This window comes from Balaenoptera physalus, assembly GCF_965194825.1.
Source record: "Balaenoptera physalus genome assembly, chromosome: 13".
Classification (NCBI taxonomy): Eukaryota; Metazoa; Chordata; class Mammalia; order Artiodactyla; family Balaenopteridae; genus Balaenoptera; species Balaenoptera physalus.
Window position 1 is genome coordinate 11,331,371 of NC_138892.1, and position 23,407 is coordinate 11,354,777.

The window sequence follows — 23,407 nt, forward strand, 5'->3', positions numbered from 1 at the left end:
TCTGCAGCCCCCACGGGTGGTCAAGGGGGGCTTGAAATAAAAACCTCTGTGGCCGGCAAAACCTGCCATTTCCAGCAGCTTTCTCTGAAAAAGAAACCTGGGAACATCTGAACATCTACCCGCAGGGCAGTGGCTAAAGCCTGTACGGTTTGAAAGGAAAGTTAGGACTGTGTCTGTGGCCAAGAATAGATCCCCAAGGCACAGTGTTAAATTTTTAAACAGCAAGTTACAAAGCAATACATGGAATCTGATCGCATTTATAAACCAAAGTGAAGCCAAACTATGCATCTTTCAAGAGCGCTAGGACCCATCTAGAACGTTTTGGAGGGAAGGTCATCAGACAAGCTTACAGTTACAACCTGGGACTGAGGATTGTGGGGACAGCTGCAAGTGCGAGAGGGTGGGGACTGACTCGTTTTCTATATTTTGCCCAGTAAGAAAGAGTTTACATATTACTTGGGTATTATAACGTGTAAAACATTATTCAAAATGTTTAAGTCTCCATCCAGTGGGTTGTAAGACGCACTGTTACTTACTTGTCACTAAGAAAGAAAACATCGCTGGTTAGACCAGGGCCCACTGATTGTCAGACACAGCCTGATGTCAGCGATGCTAACATGAGAAGAAAGGACGTTTTAGAACTGATGGGGTGCAGGGTGACCCTGGGTCTGACGCCCCTGCAGCCATGTATTCATTCACTTGCTCACTGATGGGTGTCACCAACATCTCCGGTACACAGGGCTCTGGGGGGTGCTGAGGGAGGCCCAGGATTGACTCACCTGTGGACCTGCCTCAATGACTCCCCTCCTGCATGGAGGAGAGAAAATGAGAGGGTTTGTAGTTCACAAGGATGGAGAATGGGAAAATCCAGAGAGTGGAGCGTGCTGGGGACAGAGTTGTGGAGCTGAGAGGAGGCGATGGCCCTGGCAGCTTGGGGTGGGTGTCAGGGAGGACTTCCTGGTGGGGCTGCATTGGAAGGAAGCAGTAGGATTTTGACTTAGGGAAAAAGAGGGGCGGGCCTTCCGGGCAGCGAACTAGGCTGAGGAGACCCTGGGAGGTTGGACATCGCAGGGTGTGGTGGGGAAGAAGTGGCGGTCTCTTTGGCTGGAGCCGGGGATGGGGGAAGAGAATGAGGAGGAGACCTGTAAGCTGGGAGCAGGAGATCCTCGGAAATGGGAGTCAGGGCACGAGTGCGGTGGGGGGAGGGGAGGGGAGCGGTCGAGGTGTGAGAGGCCGGAAGCAGCTGCGGTGACACCGCTCCATTAGCTGGAGAACAGAGGAGGGAAGTGGGGTTGGGGAGCAGCTCTAAGTGGGGTGCAAAGGCCGGCTCAATCCAGCTCTAGTACTTTTCCAGCCGTGTAACTTGGCCAAGCTGAGGGATGCCCTCTGCCAGCTTCCACAGCTGCTGGTTTTCCTGACTGGATTGCTGGGGGGATTCAAGGTGGGGAAGGGAACTAACCAAATGGAGCCAGGTTCACTAAAGCACAGAGAGGTCACAGCCCTTGCTGAAGGTCACACAGCTAGCCTCAAGGCTGGTCAGGCTTGGGCTGCAGTCCCTATTGGCAGAAACAATGAGGGCTGCCCTGTCCAGTGGGAGGCTTGGCAGGCTGAACTACCCTCTCCCTTGGTCTCTCTCCTGATTTCTCACCCATGCTTCTGGCTCCCGTGACTTCTTTCTGTTCCTGTCTTTTCTCCTGCTCTGGATCTCTGGGGCTCTGTGTCTGTCTGTTCCCCCTCCCCACCCCCATCACCGTCTTCTTTCCTGCCCTCCACTCTCTGCATCTGTCTGTCTCCTCTGCTTCCTTCCCTCTCTCCTCCCTTTTTAGGTACAACCACTTTGACCAGGGCCCATCTGAACAACAGCAAGGAAGGCCAGCAGGACACGGACCCCTGGAGAACTGCCCGTAGCCCACTGGATACCTCCAAGTTCAAGTACCAGCTCCCAGGCTCCCCACAGCCATCCATGTACCGAGGAGACAGCCCCCGAGGCAGCTCCCTCGGGCAGGCCTCCCTGGAGGAGATCCGGCCTCCACCCCCGAAGGCTGTCAGCCGGGACTCTCCCCAGAGGAGCTCACAGCCGGGGTCCCTGAAGAAGGAGAGCCACAGACCCTCCTCGAGGGAGAGCAGGGCCTCCTTCCGAGAGGGGGCTCAGCCGTGCCAGGGGCTGGAGGAAGACCCCAACTTGGGGGCACAGGGCCAGAGTAGCAGCAGTATTCCCAACAACATTCGTCACAAGTTTGGGAGCAACGTGGTGGACCAGCTGATCTCCGAAGAGCAGGTGTCAGAATGGGGCACAGGAGGCTAAGGGCGGCAGGAGGGTCAAGCATGGAGACTGACAGTGAGGACCCCTAAGGAAGCTGCTCTTGAGTACAGAGTCCCTGTAACAATATCATCAGAAAGTAGTGTTTACTGAGCACTTGCTCTGTGCCAGCTCCTATGCACTGTTTAGTCTTCACATCTAACCGTTCAATCTTCCCAGTGAGGGAGGTACTATAATTATCCTCATTTTACAGATTAGAAGCCCAAGGCTTAGCAGGCTTAAGTAAATTAACCAAACTTAAACAGGATCCAAACTGGCTAGCAGATTCTGGAGCCTTGGCCCATAAATGACTTTGCAGTTAGAAGTCTTGTGTTTGAATTAGATGCTTTTAACTCAAGTCTCCTAAAGGGGACAGGATTGACTGGGAATCAGAAGACTTGGGTTTGAATCCTGGCTCTGCCCCAGAATACTGAAAGACTTTGGGTAAGTTACTTCTCCTCTCTGGGCTCTAGTCTCTACATCTGTAAAGTGAGGCAGTTAGACTAGATCAGGCTGGCAAATACAGAGCATGCATTCCATAACTGTCCTAGCCCGCATTCATGGCAGACATCACTAATCGATTCTGGCACTTTTTCCTACTTGGTACATCATTCTAGGAACTCAATGCTGATCCACTGAAAGTTGAGATGAAACTTATCTGCCATTTCTGGTCAAATGGTCACCTGCTCTGGCATCTTGAGTCATATTTTCAAAGCCACCGTCTCAACCCTCATGGTGACTACATTGAGCAGCAGGCCAGGCAGGAGTCATTGTTTCCTTTTTTAACAGATGGTAAATCTGAGGCTCAGAGAGGTGATATCATCTGCCCAGGGTCACACTAAGCAAGCAGGAGAGCCAGGGTCACAAAGGTTATGGGTGGGACCCCTTTCCATTTTGTCATCTTAAGGTGGGGATACTCCCCCCCCCCACCACCAACCTGCTAGTCTGGGAGGTCACAACCCTAAATTCCCTGCCCCACTTGGAGGATCTTGTCCCAACTTGAGGTTGGCTGTATGGTCACTATCTCTCACTGCACCTCCTGGCTTTGGGAAGGTGCCATTTCTCTCTCTGGCCATCGTGGTCCTGGACTTAAATCAAGAGATCTGTTTTTTTTGTTTTGTTTTTTTTAATCCAGCTGTGACCCAAATCACAAGTGTCATCAGGCCAGCAAATATCAGAACTGGAAGCTACTTCAAAGGCCACCCAGTTCTGCCCCCACACTCATTTTATGAGTAGGGGAACTGAGGTCCAGAGGGGAGCAAAGACTTGCCCAAATCAGCAGCTGGTATATAGCAGAGTTGGGACCCAAACCCAGGTTTAATGGCTCCTAGGCCTGAGCTCAACCTCTCCAGGCCTCAGTTTCCCCATTGGTACAAGGAAGGAGCTGCCCCTGGTGAAATATAAGGAGCCACCTAGAGTTGACTTGTGTGATGCTTCCATTGTAGTAGGCAAGCCAGGGCTTCGTTCACCAGCTGTGTGATGGGCAAGTCCCTGCCCTGAGGCACAGTTTCCTTATTTATAAAATGTAGGAATAATATCATCTTATAAAGATGTCCCCTGGTGATGTTCTACAGTATGTACCCAATGTAGGGAGAAGCTTTCACGATCATTCTCATCCTTGATGCCCGAGGCCTATGTGGGAGGTGGGGTGGTGTGGGAGGGTGGAGGGACTTCAGCTATGCCAGCTCCCAGGCCTGGGAGTTGGTTGAAGGCTGCAGGCTAAGGGTGGGGTGAGGGTGGTGGGGGCAGGGTCAGAGGCAGGAGAAGTTAGAGGGGAGATACGGGACTTGACTCTGCTTCTCTACCCCTTGTCTCTCCTCCCTCCCTCCCTCCCTACTCAGGCTCAAAGGGCCATTGGTGAAGCCTTGGAGGGCCAGAAAAGGGCAAGCTCATGGCCCAGCAGGATCCAGAGGCCCGCCGAAATCACCTCCGTCTTTTCGGACTACTATGATCTGGGCTACAACATGAGGTCAAACTTGTTTCAAGGTCAGGCTGAAGGGCAAGGGTGGGGTCTGTGAACACCCATAGTCCCCAAGGCACTGGGCAAGGAAGGACTTGGACCCGCAAAGGAATCTAAGACCCCAGGATACATCTCCAGGGACACTCATTTCACGGCCACCAAGGGCCTCCTCTGTGCCAGGCTCTGTGCCGAGTGCTGGGAATGTCCAGTCCCCTGGCGAGTCTGTCCTCATTGTACAGATGGTCCCTCCCAGTTGGCAGTCAGCCCTTACTCTCCCTGTACCTCTGGTGTCTTAATCTGCCAAGAGGAGGCCGGGGCACCCCTGGTCTGGCCACCTTTGGTTACAGTGACAGTATCAGGCTTCCTGTGTTCAAAGGTCAGCTCAGCCGATGGGTGTGGCCTCGGGCAGGATCCTTAACCTCTGAGCCTCAGCCAATCTTCTTGGTACAATGGGGCTAATAACATGGCAGGACTCTATGGAGGAGCTTGGCCTGCAGCCCCCAGTGAGTCCTCTTTTTTTTTTTTTCGCTGTGCCTTGAGGCTTGGGATCAAACCTGTGCTCCCTGCAATGGAATTCCACTGGATCGCCAGGGAATTCCCACAGTGAGTGCTTTGTAGCTGACAGGCCAGCACTTTTCTTTCTCGGATCCCACTGGTGGCACCTCTGGGCCAAAGTGTGGGTCGGAGGCCCGGACATCTGCAATGTGTCCTGTGGGTCCCCCTCGGTCCTGTTTGTCAGGGGAGTGCTTCTAGCTCCATATCACAGGCAGATGGGAAGCAATTTGCCCAGAGTAGTAGGAGGTGGATCTGAAACTCAAATCCAGGTTTTTCTTCTGCCTCCGAAGTCCCAGAGTCTTTTCCCGGCACTGGGTCACCTCCCGAGCTAGGACCCTGTTCCCAAGCGTTTAACCGATTGCTCGGATACCGGTCCTCGGTCAGCAAGGGGTGGCTTCTCTCCGGCCCCACGTTCTAGTTTGACCTCATTGCAAAAGGTCAAGTCTTTCTGGCCCGCTTCTTTCCTCCATCCTTACTCCATGCCTTCTCCAGTGTCCCCAGGGCCTGGTAAACCTCCTACCTGGCTCAGATCCCCATCACCCGAGGAACCAGACAGCCACTGGAAGCCTTTCTGGGTTTTTCTTTGAGCTTGAAGAAGGGGTGGTGCTTGGGGAGAGAAGAGAGAATACAGCTCAGATTGTCCTGTTCTGGGCCTCAGGAGTCCGCCTTCCACTTGTCTTTAACAATGATCACTCAGTAGTTCTTACGTAGGCCTTTATATGGTGATGTCTACATACATTTAAAAGAATGATATAGAAAGTGTCTGTGTTCCCCTCACCCAGCCTGAGAAGCCCAGCTGTGTCAAGGGGGCAAACCCTTGGAACCAGTGCAAACCAGCTTGCTCCAGCTTCTAAGAGTCGATTGTTAAATTTTACTGAACTGTTGGCATCATGAGAGATCTTAAAATTGACTGTGGTCGTGCAATGGACTTTTGAACAACGGGGGAGTCAGGGGTGCCAGCTATCCCCGCCTCCACTGCCCCACAGTCAAAAATCCAAGTACCGATATCTTTGACTCAAAAACAAAAGAACTGATAAATGACTCATCCAAGGCCAGGAAGCTGAGATAGTTTGGACAGAATCAGGACTCAAACCCTAGTTCTTTTGATCCCATGTATTGTGACTTCCTACCAAACACAAACTTTCCCCATGCCTAGTTAATTTTTAAAGATCTGTAAAAGGAAAATACAGGTACTATATTTATTGAAAAAAAATACACACATAGGTGGACCCGAGCAGTTCAAACCCATGTGGTTCAAGGGTCAACTGCATTGACACTCCACAAATTGGCAAGTGCTACAAATTAGGGCGTTGCTTTCTGCACCCAATTGTCAGTGTGCCTCACCCATGTGTCCCCCTCCGTTTCCATCCGCCCAGGTTGATCTTGGCATTTGCTGCTCCGGGTTGGGGAGGCACTTGTGGCTAGACAGGAGTGAGGGAGGGGAAATCAGAGAGGAAACGGGCTAGGTGGGGAAGGCCACGAGAAGGTCTTAAGCAGAGAAGGGCATTGTTTGACTTAGGTTAAAGGATCACTACTGTTGCTATGCTGAGAAGAAAAGTAAGGGAGCTGGGCAGAAACAGGGAAACCAGTGAGGAGGTGATTGCAAAAATCCAAGTGGGGTTAATGATGGAGGCTTGGTCTCGAGAGCAGGGTTGGTGCGTTGCATGACTCTAGTGGATACTATTGTGCAATATGGTGGCACAGGGAGATAATGGTAAAGGTGACCTGATGCAGGAGGAGTCTGGCTATGTGTGTAAGGCAGAGCAAACAGAATGGGCTAGTCAGTGGATTTGGGGTGTGTGAGAGAGGAATTAAGGTTGATGTCAAGGTTTTTCTTTTTTTTCATTAATTAATTAACTTATTTTTTTGGCTACGTTGGGTCTTCGTTGCTGCGCATGGGCTTTCTCTAGTTGCGGCGAGTGGGGGCTACTTTTCCTTGTGGTGCGTGGGCTTCTCATTGTGGAGCATGGGCTCTAGGCGCGTGGGCTTCAGTAGTTGCTGCACGCGGGCTCCGTAGTTGTGGCTCGCGGGCTCTAGAGCGCAGGCTCAGTAGTTGTGGTGCACAGGCTTAGTTGCTCCGCGACATGTGGGATCTTCCCAGACCAGGGCTCGAACCCGTGTCCCCCGCATTGGTGGGCGGATTCTTAACCACTGCGCCACCAGGGAAGTCCAGATGTCAAGGTTTTTGACCTGAACAACTGAAAGGATAGAATTGTTATTTACTGAGATAGAGAAGGTTCCAGGAGGAGTGGGTTGAAGAAATCCTATGCCATGCTGAGTCATAAAGATGATCTTTTACATAGTCTTCTAAAATATTTAGCTTTGCTTTTCACATTTAAGTCTTTAATCCATCTGGAGTTGATTTCTCTTTTCAGTGTGAAGCAGGGATTCATTGTTAATTCCTCTTTTATGTGGATTAGCAATTGTCTCAGTACCTTCTTTTTTTTTTTTTTTTTTGTCTCAGTACCTTCTATTGAATAATCTCATCTTTCCCCCCAGTGACCTGCAGTGGTACCACTGGTATCCATCAAGTTTCCCTATGTGCATGGATCAGTTTCCAGGCTCTCTATTCTGCCCACTGGTTTAATATTACACTTTTAATTATCAAGGTATTATAAGTAGTCTGATATCTGGTTGGGCTGTCCCCACTCCCCACCCCTCCATCACCAGCAGCAGGAGCAGCTAATGTCTTAGCTATTCTAGGTTCTTTGCTCTTCCATATAAATTCTAGAATCAGCTTGTCAATTTCCATGAAAAACCCTGTTGGTATTTTGATTGGAAGAACATTGAACCTGCAGCTCAATTTAGGGGCAGTTGTCAGCTTTATGATAATGAATTTTCCAATCCATGAGTATGGTCTACAACTCCATTAATTTAAATCTTCCTTCAATATCCATCAATAACATTTTGTAATTTTTTTCTATAAAGATCATGCAGCTTTTTGTTAGACTTGTTTTGAAGAATCTCTTATTTATCTATTTTTTTGCTGCTTATTGCAAATAGTATCTTTTTAAAAATCACATTTTCTAACTTTGCTGCTTGTATACATGGAGGCAATTTTAATTTTTGTTCTTTAATCTTATATCCAGAAGCCTGACTCAGCTCACCTATTAATTCCAATAATTTGTTTGTAGATTCTTTGGAACTATTTTTAAATAATAATAATGGCTACATTTATGCATCGCATGTAACATTCACCAAGCCCTGCTCTAAGTACTTCATGTACATTTTAATTCTCACAAGAATCTTATACAGTGAATGCTATAGTGCTATAATTCCTGCCCCCCCCTTTTTTTTTAAAGAAAGAAAAAATGAGGCATGGAAAGGTTAAATAACTTGCCCTTAAGGGCACACAGCTAGGAATAGTCAGAGTTGGGATTGGGATTTGAACTCTGGCAGTCTGGGGCCAGAGTTCACATTATTACCAGGAGGCTTTTTTTTTTTTAAATAAATTTATTTATTTTGGGGTGTGTTGGGTCTTTGTTGCTGCACGCAGGCTTTCTCTAGTTGTGGCGAGCAGGGGCTTCTCTTGTTACAGAGCACGGGCTCTAGGCGCGTGGGCTTCAGTAATTGTGGCTCGCAGGCCCTAGAGTGCAGGCTCAGTAGTTGTGGCGCACGGGCTTAGTTGCTCCGTGGCATGTGGGATCTTCTCGGACAAGGGATCGAGCCCATGTGCCCTGCATTGGCAGGCAGAGTCTTAACCACTGCCCCACCAGGGAAGCCCACCAGGAGGCTTTTCGCCACCTTTATACCATCTGTTCTGGTTGGCTTGTCAAGGACAATGGTGCAAATAAGCAGGGGAAGCAGGCATCCTCCTCTCCAATTTTTTTTTTTTTTTTTTTTGCATGCGGGATCTTATTTCCACACTAAGAGTCTTAAACACTGGACCACCAGGGAAGTACGATAGAATACTTTTTTTTTGGTCCAAGCCATGCAGCATGCAGGATCTTAGTTCCCCAACCAGAGATCAAACCTGGGCCCCCTGCATTGGAATCACAGAGTCTTAACCACTGGACCACCAGGGAAGTCCTCCTCTCCTTCTTGATTCTAACATTTTACCAATAAATGTAATATTTTAAAAAGAATTTGAAGACACCTTTTATCAGATTGAGGGTCCCCTTTATTCCTAGTTACCACTTTAGTTTTGAAAAAAATCATGAATGAGTGTTGAGTTGTATTAACTATTCATATAGCTGTTACTTAGATGGTCATATGATTTTTCCTTTGATCTGTTGATGTGGTAAATTATAGTAACTGATTTTTAAATATTAAACCAAACTTGTATTCCTGCATTTAAACCAGTGTAGATGCATTATCTTTTTTAATTGTGAAAACTGCCATGGAGAAGAGTGTATAAAACCTATGTGTGCAGTATAAAGAATAATAATAAATAGCTATGTGCCACCTCCCAGGTCAACAGAGGGTGTTACAGGGACCTCGGAAGCCTCTCCTGTATTTCTCCCAGCTGTGTCACCTGACTTTTGTGACCCTTGTTAATGATCCCTTTGCTTTTCTTTATAGTGTCAGACCTCTCTGGGCAGGTGACCTTTGAGAACAGACCAGAAGGATGGGGGCTCAGCCTGTGGCTTGCTGGGGAAGAGTAGTCGGGCACAAGTACCATGTTGAGGATGTAGGCTCTTCCTGGCCTTTTTATTGGGAACCATTGTAGGATTTTGTACCGAGGAGTGACTTATGTTTCCAACGATCCATCTGGCTGTTGTGTTGAGACAGGACAGAACTACCAGTGGGGCAGGAGTAGAAGCAGGGGGACCATTGAGGAGGATCAGATCAGGGGTAGGATTGAAAATGGCTCCAGGACTTCCCTGGTGGCGCAGTGGTTAAGACGCCTGCCAATGCAGGGGACACGGGTTCGAGCCCTGGTCTGGGAAGATCCCACATGCCGCGGAGCAACTAAGCCTGTGCACCACAACTACTGAGCTTGCGCTCTAGAAGCCCCTGAACCACAACTACCGAGCCTGCGTGCCGCAACTACTGAAGCCCGCGTGCCTAGAGCCCGTGCTCCGCAACAAGAGAAGCCACTGCAATGAGAAGCCTGCGCACTGCAATGAAGAGTAGCCCCCACTCGCTGCAACTAGAGAAAGCCTGCGTGCAGCAACAAAGACCCACCACAGCCAAAAATAAATAAAATTTAAAAAAAAAAAAGTTAAAAAAAAAAAAAGCCAGGAAAAAAAAAGAAAAGAAAATGGCTCCAGGCTGGTCTTCTCTCCACTAGCCCACAGCTGGTCCACGGAAACAGTTGTACATCCTTGCACTTGAGGAAGTATGCCTGGCCCTGGTGCTCTCTCTGTCCCGCTCTCTCAGGCCAATGCCTCTTGTTCCAAGCCTTGGTGTCCCCCAAACTCTCGAGCTATGTATCAAGCTCCCCAAGTGACCCCACTGAAGGAGTCTGATTCACAGCTCACTTTAATATCTGATCTCTACCATCCTTAGGGCTTCAGTCCAAGTTTTTAACTTAACATTCTGTTATGTAAGCATTTAAAGCCATAAATACGAAACACCATAAAAATTGCTTTAAAAAAAGGGGATTTCTTTCTTGATAGCATCATCGTTAGAGAACACGACCTGTAATGATTTCAGTCCTTTGAAATTGTGGAGCTTTATAACACAGCAGGTGGTCAATTTTTATAGATAGATAATCAATATGCATTTGAAAATTCTCTCTTGAGTTCAGGATTCTGTATTTGTCCAATAGAGCAGGCTTGCTAATTATTTCTATACAAATCTTTTAATTCCTTGTTAATATTCTTTGTTTGATCTATTAATTACTAAAAGATGTACCTTTAAGTCTTTCCCTATGATAGCAGACTTGTCGATTTCTCTGTCAATTTTGCTTTACCTATTTTAAGATTATTCCAGTGCAGCTAGTTTAGAATTATTATATCACATGAATGAACTGGAGTTGTTTTTATTTCTTATAGTGCTTTCGCTTTACAGTCTATTTTGTCTGATATTAGTATAGTATGACCAGATTGCTTTGATTTGTATTTTTGTGGTATTAATCTTTTTCTGTATTTCCACGTTTATCCTCTTTCTGTCCTTTTGCTTTAAATATGCTTTAAATAATATATATCTGGAAAATATTTTCTGTAGCCTGAGCATCTGTTTTTTAATCAGTTGGCCTACTCCATTTATATTTATTTTAATTACTGATATATTCGGATTTATTTTTATGATCTTATTTTGTATCTTCCATTTGTCCTAATTTTTCTATGCTGCTTTCTTTCTCCTTCCCTTGTTTTGGATTTGAGTGAGCTTCCCTTTTTCCCCAATCCAATTTTTGTCCTTACTTTTCCTATTCTCTCAGTGGTTATCTTTGACTTTTTTTGTTTGTTTGTTTGTTTGTTTTTTTAGGCCTATCTTTTTTTTCTTTATTTTTATTTTATTTTATTTATTTATTATTATTTTTTTATTTTTGGCTGTGTTGGGTCTTCGTTTCTGTGCGAGGGCTTTCTCTAGTTGCGGTGAGCGGGGGCCACTCTTCATCGCAGTGCGCGGGCCTCTCACTGTCGTGGCCTCTCTTGTTGCGGAGCACAGGCTCCAGACGTGCAGGCTCAGTAGTTGTGGCTCACGGGCCTACTTGCCCCGCGGCATGTGGCATCCTCCCAGACCAGGGCTCGAACCCTTGTCCCCTGCATAGGCAGGCAGACTCTCAACCACTGCGCCACCAGGGAAGCCCCGACTTTTTTTTTTTTTTTTTGGCTACGCCGTGTGGCTTGCAGGATCTTAGTTCCCCGACCATGGAAGCATGGACTCCTAACCACTGGACTGCCAGGGAATTCCCTATCTTTGACATTTTTACATGCATAGTTAGCAAACCCTAAAGTTAATCGAGGTATTTCAGCTTTTCTGAACAATATAAGGATGTTAGACAGCTTCACGTTTATTCTCTCCACCCCCCATATCAGCTAACATATTATTTTACAGGTTTTTTTTTTACTATACATAAGCAAAGTAGTTTAAACTGTGGATTCTGGAGCCACAGGTCCGGCTTTGAGTCCTCCATCTTTCACTTACCAGCTGTGTCACGTTAGACAAGTGATTTAGCCTTTCTGTGCTTCAGTGACTTCAACAGCAAGATGGGGGTAATAATCACCCCCATCTCCTTAGGGCTGATTCAGTGAGTAAGTTCTGTAAAGTTTTGAATGAAAACTGTGCTTAGCATATGTTAAATCTTCAAACATTCTTATCTATCACAGTCATTTTACCCCATATATTCAACATTGGTACTGTTATCATAATTGATGTGTATTTAGATTTATTCAAGGTTTCCACTTTCTTTGCCTACTATTCCTTCTTTTATCTCAGATTTTCCTTCTGGGATTATTTTTTTCTTTCTGAAGTATGTTGTTTAGAAGATATTTGGGGTGAGATTCTGTTGTTGGTAAATTTTAAGCTCAGAAAAGTTTTATTTCATCCTATTCTTGGAAGACAGTTATTGTAAACAGTTCTAGATTGTTGATTTCTTTTTGTAAGCACTTTGATGATGTTAATTCATTTCCTCTGGCTTTGATGGTTAATCAAACTCATTGTTATCCTTTGTAACTAATCTGTCTTTTCTCTATGGCTACTTCTAAGATTTCTTTGTCTCTGGTGTTCTAAATTTTACTTGGTTGTACCTAGGTAAGGAATTCTTTTCATTTACACTCACTGGGGAATTTTTATTCTTGAATCTAAGGATTCATATATTTCATCAATTCTGGAAAAATTCCAGCCACTAGCTTTCCAAATATTGCCCCTCCCTGTTTTCTCCACTCTCTCTCCTTCAGAACTACAATTAGACAAATGTTAGGCCTTCTCATTTAATCTTCATTTAACAGCTTTTTCATATTTTCCACATCATTATTTCCCCACTCTGTGCTGCATTCTAGTTAATTTCTTTAGATATATCTACCAGTTTACCATTTTTTCTCAGCTGTATCTAATCAGCTCTTTTACCTGTTCATTGAATTTGTTTTTAAACATTATGATGTCAATTTTCAAACTTAGAATAGTTTAATAAATACATGGTGCACTTATCATACAGCTTCAACAATTATCAATATATGACTAATCTTGTTTCATCTTTTTTCCCACCCACCCATTCATTCCCACCCGTTTATTTTGAAGCAAATCCCAGGCCTCTTACCATCCATTACCTTTCAACTATTATGTTTCATTTCTGAAATTCCATTTGCTTCTTTTACGAATCTGTCTGTTCTTTCTGGGTAGTTTCTTATTCTTTTCTCACACTTTTATTTATTTATTTAATTAAAATTAATTTTTATTGGAGTATAGTTGCTTTACAATATTGTGTTAGTTTCTTATTCTTTGTTTATACTTTTATTCTCTTTTTCACAACTTCACACATTAAATGATACTTATTTTATATTCTGTAACGGATCATTCTAATCCTTGTTATCTTTTGGAATTTGGTTCTCTGTTTGATGATTTTTCTGACTTTTGATCATGGTAACTTATTTTCTTGTGTGCGTGTTTTAACTTTACACACAGACATAAACATTTTCTGAAAATACAGGTATCAACTGCCACATGCCAGCTGCTCCAATGAATGTAATCTTCCCAATCTTGTGAGAACATTTTATTCTTTTGAATAGATTAAGAGACCAAAGCTCTGAGACGTTAAAATCTTGTCTGAGGCCACACTGTTCATAAATGATGGAGCTGGCATTTGAGCCTAGGCCGGCCTCCCTCTGCCTAACTCTCCCCACACCCCACCCTTCCGCAATCCACCATCCATAGGGGAAACTGACATATGAACCCTGGAGTACCTGAACTCTGTTGACTTGGGGCTTCTGGGGATTTCTTCATGGGGTTCCACAGGGGCCCCACAGGAGATGAAGAGCCTGATGAAGGCCTCCTACACCCCTGAGATGATTGAGAAATCAATGAGGGACTTAGAGCACTGGCATGGCAGGAAGACGGATGATCTGGGTAGGTGGGGAGCTGGGGGCGTGGGAGGGGGGCACTCCCTGGGCAGGGTGTGTTGGCCCCAAGGTCCAGAGAGAAACCACAGCAGCAGCTAGAACTCTGGGGTGGGTCCAGAAGACATATGGGTTACCACTGGGGCCTGGACACTCCAGAGGTCCTCTGGTGATTTGTGCTGGTTCCTTCCCTGCTCTCTGCAGGACGGTGGCACCAGAAGAATGCGGTGAACATGAACTTGCAGAAAGCACTGGATGAGAAAGAAAAGAGCAAAAGCAAGAACTCGAAGTTCTAGATACAACCCAGAAGAGGTGCTCTCCACTCAGAGAAAGTGCTAATAAAGAAAGGCACACATCTGAACCTTCGCCTCTGCTTGGCGCCGCTCTTCAGGCTGGGGGAGGGGGCAATGTGCAGTGCTCGAGAGACCTACTGAGGAAGGATAGACGCTCTAAGGACCCAAACTACCCCCTAGCTCTCCCTCCTGGGGACACACACACACACATACACACACACACACACACACACCTTTCCCCCGTAATTCCAGGAAAGGATGTGAGACCTGAATAGAACTTTGCTCAAGCCCAGGGTGCCTTGCCCTGTGTGGAGGGCTCCTATAGTGGACACTGCTGGATCTTAACCCTGCATGACCTCCCTAGCAGAACTCCAATCATTTCCAGACATCCATTCCTTCCCCAAGGCCCAATGGACTTCAGAAGAACTAGTCACGCCCCCTCCAATCCAGGAGTAGTTTTGATTGGTCTCAGGGAATTCTAACCCTTCCCCCTACACACAAAGTGATTGGTTCAGAAAGGGGCATATGACGCAACTTGGACCAGTAAGATGCAAGGAAAGGTGCGCGCGTATGAAGCGTTCTGGGAAACTCTTTTCTCTACTGGGAAAGCTTGGGAGCCTTCCCTGCTCCTGTTGTAGTGAGTGAAGAACCGTGCAGTGCAGGCTGCTCCTGGCAGACACCCTGTGACTGGAGGAACTGCAGACACTGCAGGACAATCTGGGTCCCCCGTGACCTCACTGAACTGCTCCACCCTCCTGGCCAGAAGCGCCCACCACCCCCCACTCTGGACTTCTTATAATGTGCACCTGGGCATCTTCCTACTGTTTAAGACAAACTTACCTTGAACCGATAAGGGCCCCTGGTAACAACAGGGGAGGGATCTGGGAATTGGGGCCCCAAGGAAGAATCCCCCAGAGAAGGGGTTCCAGGTTAGACAGTCATGCCTACCATCTGATCCTGAAGCTTATTACCTGGTGGGTCTCCAAGCCACAGCACACCCCACCCCCGGATCACCGACTTGCACTCTCAGAACATGCTCTGCTTGTGGGTTATTTACCATTTGCTGTGTTCCAAACCAACCCAAAACCTAGTAGCTTAAAATGAGCGTAATCATTTGCCTACTTATGATTGTGCAGTTTGAGCAGGGCTCAGTGGGTATGGCTCATTTCCGCTCCACGTGGCACCTGCTGTGAAGATGGCTGCTTTTCTCACATGCCTGGTGCCTCAACTTGGGGCTGGTTGGACATCACTTTGTCTTCGTCGGGTCTCGCCTCTCCTCGTGGCTAGCTTGGACTTCTTCCTAGCATGGTGACTGCGTTCTAAGAAGGAGCTTCTCAAGGAGACAAGACTCAATGTGTAAGACCTTATCATGTCTTAACACTGACTTGTTAAGTTCCCTGTGGTCAAAGAGACACAGGGTCAAACCGGGCTCATGGTGGGAGGTGGTTGCACAGAGCATTCCAATCAGCAGGAGTGGTTCACTGGGGACTCACCATACTAACAGTCCGCCACAGCGACCATCATTCTCCGGAAAAATCAAAAGCACATCTCTGCCAGAAAAAAGGGGGACTGCCCCTCCTCCCACAAAAGGAATGACTTCTTTAAGGTAGGATTGGAGCAGGATGCAGTACAGGGAGATGAATTTGGCTTGATTTAATATTTATTGAGTACCTAACTGTGTAAAGCATTGAGTTCAGCTCCACTTCTTTTTTTAAAAAATTTATTTATATTTAATTTATTTATTTTTGGCTGCGTTGGGTTTTCATAGCTGCGCACGGGCTTTCTCTAGTTGCTGCTAGCGGGGGAGCTACTCTTTGCTGCGGTGCGTGGGCTTCTCATTGAGGTGGCTTCTCCTGTTGCGGAGCACAGGCTCTAGGTGCGTGGGCTTCAGTAGTTGTGGCACATGGGCTTAGTAGTTGTGGCTCGCAAGCTCTAGAGCGCAGGCTCAGTAATTGTGCCTGTGCGCAGGCACACAGGCTTAGTTGCTCCATGGCATGTGAGATCTTCCCGGACCAGAGATCGAACCTGTGTCCCCTGCGTTGTCAGGCGGATTCCTAACCATTGTGCCACCAGGGAAGTCCCTCAGCTCCACTTCTTAATACTGAGTATCTGATTTCTGCAAGACACTGTTCTTGTCTGGAAAAACCAGACTTCATCTTTATTTATTTATTTATTTTAAAAATATTTATTTATTTATTTGGTTGTTGGGTGTTAGTTGCGGCAGGCGGGCTCCTTAGTTGTGGCTCACCGGCTCCTTAGTTGTGGCACACGGGCTCCCTAGTTGTGACATGCAAACTCTTAGTTGCGACATGCATGTGGGATCTAGTTCCCTGACCAGGGATCGAACCTGGGCTCCCTGCATTGGGAGCGTGGAGTCTTATACACTGCGCCACCAGGGAAGTCCCATCTTTATTGAGTAGCTATTATTTACTCATCATATGTGGCAACTGAAAAAAAAATGAGCCATCTAGAGAACTGTAGCTAAAGCAGACCCCACCCTGTTCTGATGTAGAAATTATAATATGCCAGATGCATATGATTATGTGCCAAATGCTTTACATGCACAGCCTTATTTCATCCTTATGCCAGTCCTGAAAGCTATTATCATCCTCTTCATGAAGATGAGGAAACTGGGGCTTGGAGCAGCCAAGGAAATCGCCCTGGGTTTTACCAACAGGAAGCTGGGATGGAAAGTCCAGGAATTTCTGACCAAAGTCATTTTCTGATCTACCAGGAAATCATACTGTCATGTCAACAATAGGTACTGAGTGCCACAAACACTTGGCCCTATTAGCCACCGTGGGGAACAGTGGTATGAATTCAATACAGTCCTTGTCCTTAAGGACTTCACAGTCTGCAGAGAACTGATGTGGAAGGAGCTGACCTCAAGGCTCATCCACCCATCCGACGAACATGTACTGTGCATCTACCCTCTGTCCAGCCCTGACCAATGAACCAGGAGTTCAGAGATGGTTAAGACATGGCACCTGTCCTCAAGGAGTCCAGAGTCTGCTGGGGAGACAGATGAGTCATTAGATGCTCAGAAGTTTTACACATGCAGTGAGAAGTTCGTACGGGGCCAGTGGAAGCACAGAGGTGATGCTGAGATGGGAGGGAGGGCTGGGGGTCATAGAAGACCTCACAGAGGAGGAAGCTCTGGAGATGAATCTTGGGACGTGAGTAGGTACGTTCAGGTGGCCTGGAAGAGGTACAGCATTCCAGACAGAAGGCACTGTGTGAGCACAAACCCAGCGTGATGGAGCTGCAAGAGGCTTGTTAAGCTTGGAGGGTAGGGCTCCAAGGTGGGGCACAGAGGTCGGGTGGGAAAGGTTCACAGAAAGAGAAACTATACCTGGATGGGGCTGTGTTTTGGATGTGAGACCCAGCCCTCCCTCCAGGAACTGAGAACTGGATGGAACACAAAGAGTTAATAATGACAGAAGAAACCACGCAGCCGAGTTGAAAAGATGCTCAATATCCCCAATAATCAGAGAGATTATTATGCAAATTAAAACAATAAATTCATCGGGTTGGCAAACATTAAAATGCAAGTGTAGGTGAGGAGAGAAATGAGAACTCTCATACACTCCATGAATCATGGAGTACAGAACAGCAAGGAAGAATTTAGCAACGCTGAAATTAAATTTTACAAGCTAGCACGTCCACTGCTGCGTAGCCTAGAGAAACTCTGAAACATGCACACAAGGAACCTCACGCAAAGATAGTCATTGCAGCGTTCTTGGCAACAGCAAAACAATGCACACATCTGTTAGGAGAAGAATGGACAAGGAGGGTAATTTATGAGTGGAAAGGGCCGAACCACATCTACATACACCAGCATGGAAGGATCTCCCAATATATCATAGTGGGTGGAAATGACAGTCTGCAGAATGAGCCCTACGGTATGAAACGTGCCATTTAAGTAACCTTCAAAAAGCATGCACCCAACCTCTCCATCGCTCATCAGAGTATGGAAGGTGGGTTGGAAGGACACTGCAGAAATTCAACTTCACGTTATATTTAGTTTAGCCCTTTTCAGACACAGCTTTGCTTCTTATAACTGCATGAGAGAGCTGGCAAAATGCCCTCCAAGAGAACTCAGATGCTAGAAAGAGCGACCAAGTAACAGAATGCGGGGGAGCTGATTTTAAGTTAAACGAGCAATTTCAATTCGGACAAAATGAACAAATGTGGTACGTTTTATGACTTTGCCTCAGTTAAAGATTTTCTCTCTGGACATTAAGAGAAGCCCTTTTTAATTAAACATTGAATATTTTGGAGAGAGAGAAGCTGTAATCTTGGCAAAATAAAACATGCATAGATTTTAAAACTTAAATAAGACCTTTATTTCACTGGTGCTGTTTCCAGCAGCATTCCTTGTTCTTTGTGTTCCTGAGGTCACTGGATGGTAGAATTCATGGTGATTCTCAAGTTTCAAGGAGGTACAGGGACCAGGTTTTAAGCAGCATTAACACATATAGTGGAAAAGTTATTCATCCTTCAGTTCTTGCAGGGCCTCATTTACTCATAGTGATTCAGATCTGTCTTCATATTTTCTTTTCTTTCTTTTTATTTTTGCTGCGTTGGGTCTTCGTTGCTGTGCACGGGCTTTCTCTAGTTGCCTTGAGCGGGGGTTACTCTTCGTTGCAGTGCGCGGGTTTCTCATTGTGGTGGCTTCTCTTGTTGCGGAGCACAGGCTCTAGGTATGTGGGCTTCAGTAGTTGTGGCACGTGAGCTCAGTAGTTGTGGCACATGGGCTTAGTTGCTCCGTGGCATGTGGGATCTTCCCGGACCAGGCGTTGAACCCGTGTCCCCCGGCATTGGCAGGCAGATTCTTAACCATGGCACCACTAGGGAAGTCCCAGAAGTTGCTTTTATAGGTTCCTCTCTCAGGTGGTACTTGGATATCATAGAAAATGTGAAGTCGGATCTGGAACTTCCCTGGTGGAGCAGTGGTTAAGAATTTGCCTGCCAATGCAAGGGACACAGGTTCAAGCCCTGGTCCGGGAAGATCCCACGTGCTGTGGAGCAACAAAGCCCGTGCACCACAACTACTGAGCCTGCATTCTAGAGCCCACGAGCCACAACTACTGAGCCCACGCACCACAACTACTGAAGCCTGCGTGCCTTAGAGCCTGTGCGCCACAACTATTGAGCCCACATACTGCAACTACTGAAGCCCACATGCTCTAGGGCCTGTGTGCCGCAACTATGGAGCCCACATACTGCAATTACTGCAGCCCTTGTGCTCCAGGGCCTACACACTGCAACTACTTAAGCCTGTGTGCCTAGAGCCTGTGCTCCACAACAAGCCACCGCAATGAGAAGCCCATGCACCACAACAAAGAGTAGCCCCCACTCGCCAAAACTAGAGAAAAGTCTGTGCGCAACAAAGACCCAACGCGGCCAAAAAAAAAAATAAGAAAAAAAAGCAACTTCTATTGTTCTCAGGTGACCTGCTTTACCTGGCAGTTATCCTGGTCCAGCTTGCCCCCTGGTGGCAGTGTCTCTAAATTGCAGGCAAAGTAGTTAGGTCTTAGAGATCCAGGACGTACATGCAAAGGAGGGGACCCAGAGACCATTTAGTTACATCTTTCTAACCATGCTTTTCCTGCTCCCCACTCATATCTCCATTTTACAGATGAGGAAACTAAAGCCCAATTGAGTGAATTTATGTTGAATTTGGAAGTGAACAGTCCACGTGGTCAGCTTTGCAAATCCAACCTGTCAGTGATGGTCCAGTGTGACTGGCAGAGACTTTCTCCCTTCTCCCTCCAGGAATCATGGTCTCTGTGGTAAATGGGAGCTAGCAGGAGCTGCAGCAAGTCCAGAGGAACTCCAAGAGGCAACCAGAGACTCTGCAGCCCTAAGTTACTCTCTACCTGGACTCGAGTCCCTGGGAAGACCAACTTGCTTGTCAGAGCCTCGTCCTCATTTACAGCAGGGGTAATAATATCAATCTCAGGTTTGCCTGAGAAAATGCACATCCAGGACAAGGCACAGTGTGTAGCCCTCTTCCAGGCATGTAACAAGTGCTTATTCTTTTCTTTCAGGCCTAGGTTTCCCAACTATGTTTCAAGAAACCCTGGGACATGTTAATGGGTATGATGTAAAAAATTGTTCCATTGTCAAATGGATGATGCTGATTTAAATAACACTGAACAGTTTTCTTTGGTACAAGACTTCTTAGGACCTGGAATATGCTAAGATTCATTGTGTCACCCCAAATTATTGTCTAGTGTTCACTGTCCCCCACTATGCTGGTACAGACAGAGCAAGCCACCAAGACCTGTGACAATAAAAATGATTTTGTTAAAATTGCACGTTCAGAAACCTGGGAAGTCATCTGGGGGAGAGGAGCCTTGTTTTTTGGGGGGTGGTGGGTGGACTGATGTGTCAACCAAGATGCTCATTATCAAAGCCTAAGGGCCTGGCCCCCTCCCTCTGGCCAAGCCTGCAGACATTCCACCTAGGGAGCAGATAACTAATAAGAGAAGGCGTGTGAGCCTGTCCTCAGGACAAGGTGGTGAGTTTGATGGTGGTCCCATGTGAATCAGGCTGAGTGAGGGCTAGCCCAACCTCCTGCTCCCAGTCCTGTACCTCTGGCTTCCCTGGTTTACAAGCTAAAGGGTGACATGATCCAGGCAGTGGCCAGGAGGCAGGCCTATGTCTCTCCTATTTCTAACCTCTCTCCAGTGGGCTTGCATTTACTGAGCACCTAGTATGTGCTGGTGTTTGGCACCGTGGGTGGAGACAGGGATGAGTAGTCCTTGTGCTCAGAGGGCTTCCAGGCTGGGGTGATAATAACGGAGGACATAGGTGAGCAGAATGCTAGGGAGTGTAGAGGGTAAGCCCTGAAGGTTGTTTGTTTTTTTTAAATTTATTTATTTAATTTATTTATTTTTGGCTGCGTTGGGTCTTCATTGCTGCACGCAGGTTTTCTCTAGTTGGGGAGAGCGGTGCTACTCTTCGTTGCAGTGAGTGGGCTTCTCATTGCGGTGGCTTCTCTCATTGTGGAGCACAGGCTCTAGGCGTGCGGGCTTCAGTAGTTGCGGCACGCGGGCTCAGTAGTTGTGGCTCACGGGCTTAGATGCTCCGTGGCATGTGGGATCTTCCCGGACGAGGGATGGAACCCGTGTCCCCTTCATTGGCAGGCAGATTCTCAACCACTGCGCCACCAGGGAAGCCCCTGTTTTTTATTCTTTGTAATGCAAGGGCTTGATTTAAGCTTTGATTGCAGAGGCATCAACTTCAAAGATGATAACAAATAAACACATTGCCAGCCATACAACTAAATAAAGAGCGAGGTCACCTCCCCCACTGAGGCTCCTGGTCTTAGAGATCTTGATTGATTTAAATCACTGACCATTTGGGTCACTTGTTCCCGTGCTTTAAATTTCCCCTCTTGGGGACTTCCCTGGCAATACAGTGGTTGGGTCTCTGCACTTCTAATGCAGGGGGCATGGGTTCGATCCCTGGTCAGAGAACTAAGATCCCACATGCCGTGTGGCCAAAAAATTAAAACAAAAAATTTCCCTTCTTGCATTTTAAATTCACCAATAAAGAGTGAGTCCTCGAACCTTAGGCTCCCACTTTCGACCCCAATAAAAGCAGGACCCCAGGCCCTCCTGTTTTCTCTCTCTCTTCCTCCCCAGGACTTCACTGTATGGCCCCAGTGTACTGTGTAATTTTCTGGTCTTGTAAGGAATAAATCTTTATTTCTTCAACATTTCCTGATGGTTATTGCTGAGGGGCGTCTTGCAATCATAATAAGAATCACATAATAAGAACCACAATGGTGGGTCCAACCACAGCACTGGTTACTGATTGGCTGAGACCAGCACGGAACAGAGTGAGAGGGTCAGGAGATGGTGCAGCAGGGCGCTGGGGCTGGAAGCTCACTGCCCAGGGCCTCCAGGGTGAGCATGAAGAGCCATGAAGCCCCGCCCCGGCCCCAGGAGACTTAGGGTGAATGCTGATGGAGCCGGCCAGGGTCCTGGTAGAGACTCAGTGGGGTAGATCATTCCAGATCTGGGGGAAGGAAATCTGTGAGATCTTTTGGAGGTCAGAAGTGAAGACTTCCACAGCTGCTTATTTGCTCCCCAACTGGTCTCCGCAGCCCTTCCCCTCGGCTGTCTCTAAGCCCTCAAGCCCTGTGATTAGAAGGTTCTTCCTTCCATTGACCTGTTGACTTGGGGTGGGGGGGGGGCGGGAAGCACCACCTAGAAGTTGAGAGTTGTGTTTTATTTGGTAGACTTTCTGAGGACTTCAAGCCCGGGGGGACAGACTCTCAGATCGCTCTGAGGAACTTCTCCCCAGAGGTAAGGGAGGAGCCAGAATACATAGGGGTTTCTGCAACGAAGACCAGGTAGTCGGAACATCGAAAGATTAGCATTAATGAAAGAAAACCAGACATCTCAAGTTAAGGAATTTAGCATTTTTCTATGTATGAGAAGATGCAAGAGTCTGGGCTCACTGAAATCATTCCTTTGATATGCACCTTGGATATCTAGGGCCACTATCCCATTCTCTCCCATCCTGAGTCCCCTCAGGGCTCACCATGGGTGGGGGAGCTGTAGTGGCTTGATGGCTGCAACACCCTTTGTTTACTGATATGGCAGGCAACATTTTTCATTCACAGATCTTAACCCATGACCCCTAAGAGATATTCCCTAGGTTTTTGCTTTCCTTTCAGTTCTGTCTATTTACCCCTTTGCCCAGGGTAACTCCCCACTCCTCAACCTCCTTGGAAAAGTCTACCACAGAAAAGGTGAGTCACTGTGGAGAGCCTGTATGTCCTCGAACTTAAGGGACTAGAAACCCAGGGTGACCCCATTTAGAAAACAGCACTGAGAGTTTTAAGTGCATCAAGTCAATCACAACACCCCTACCAGGTAGGTTCCTTATTGTCCCCATTTTACAGATCTGGAAATGGAGGCACAGAGAGGTCCAGTGACTTGTCCAAGTCACACAGCCGGTAAGTGATGGAGCTGGGATTTGAATTCCGAGGGTCCAACTCTGAAGTCCTCACCCTTAACCACAGGTTACATTGCTCTGAGGAAATGTAAACGGTGGTTTTCTCAGGAATTAGTGTGGACAGGAGTGAGGCTTCTAGAATGTTTGTATCAGAGTCTAGAGGAGGAAGTTCACACAGAGATTTTCGTGTTTGCTGCTAGTCCTTAAATTCTTCCTGATAATGAAATGCCAGTGATCTTTTAAAGCTGGATGAAGGAGGAGGAGAGCTATAAAGTACTTGATCTGAATGATAGCCAGACAACATCCACAAAGAAAATTAACCTGGGTTATGTTTACAGGCTACCAGGCAGGCAGGGCATCTTGGACTGTGGCCTGAGGTCAT

At 46.9% G+C, this 23,407-nt stretch overlaps 1 protein-coding gene across 1 annotated transcript; it reads left to right on the forward strand.

Annotated features, from left to right (window-relative positions):
* The first annotated feature begins 1,113 nt into the window (after window positions 1-1,113).
* CIMIP4 (ciliary microtubule inner protein 4) lies at window positions 1,114-22,247 on the forward strand. Its single transcript, XM_082420136.1, is given in 5 exon segments — window positions 1,114-1,730; window positions 1,732-2,278; window positions 4,141-4,285; window positions 13,656-13,766; window positions 13,961-22,247. Coding segments are annotated over 5 exon segments (975 nt in total). The 5' UTR covers window positions 1,114-1,650; the 3' UTR covers window positions 14,053-22,247.
* Window positions 22,248-23,407: the final 1,160 nt, after the last annotated feature.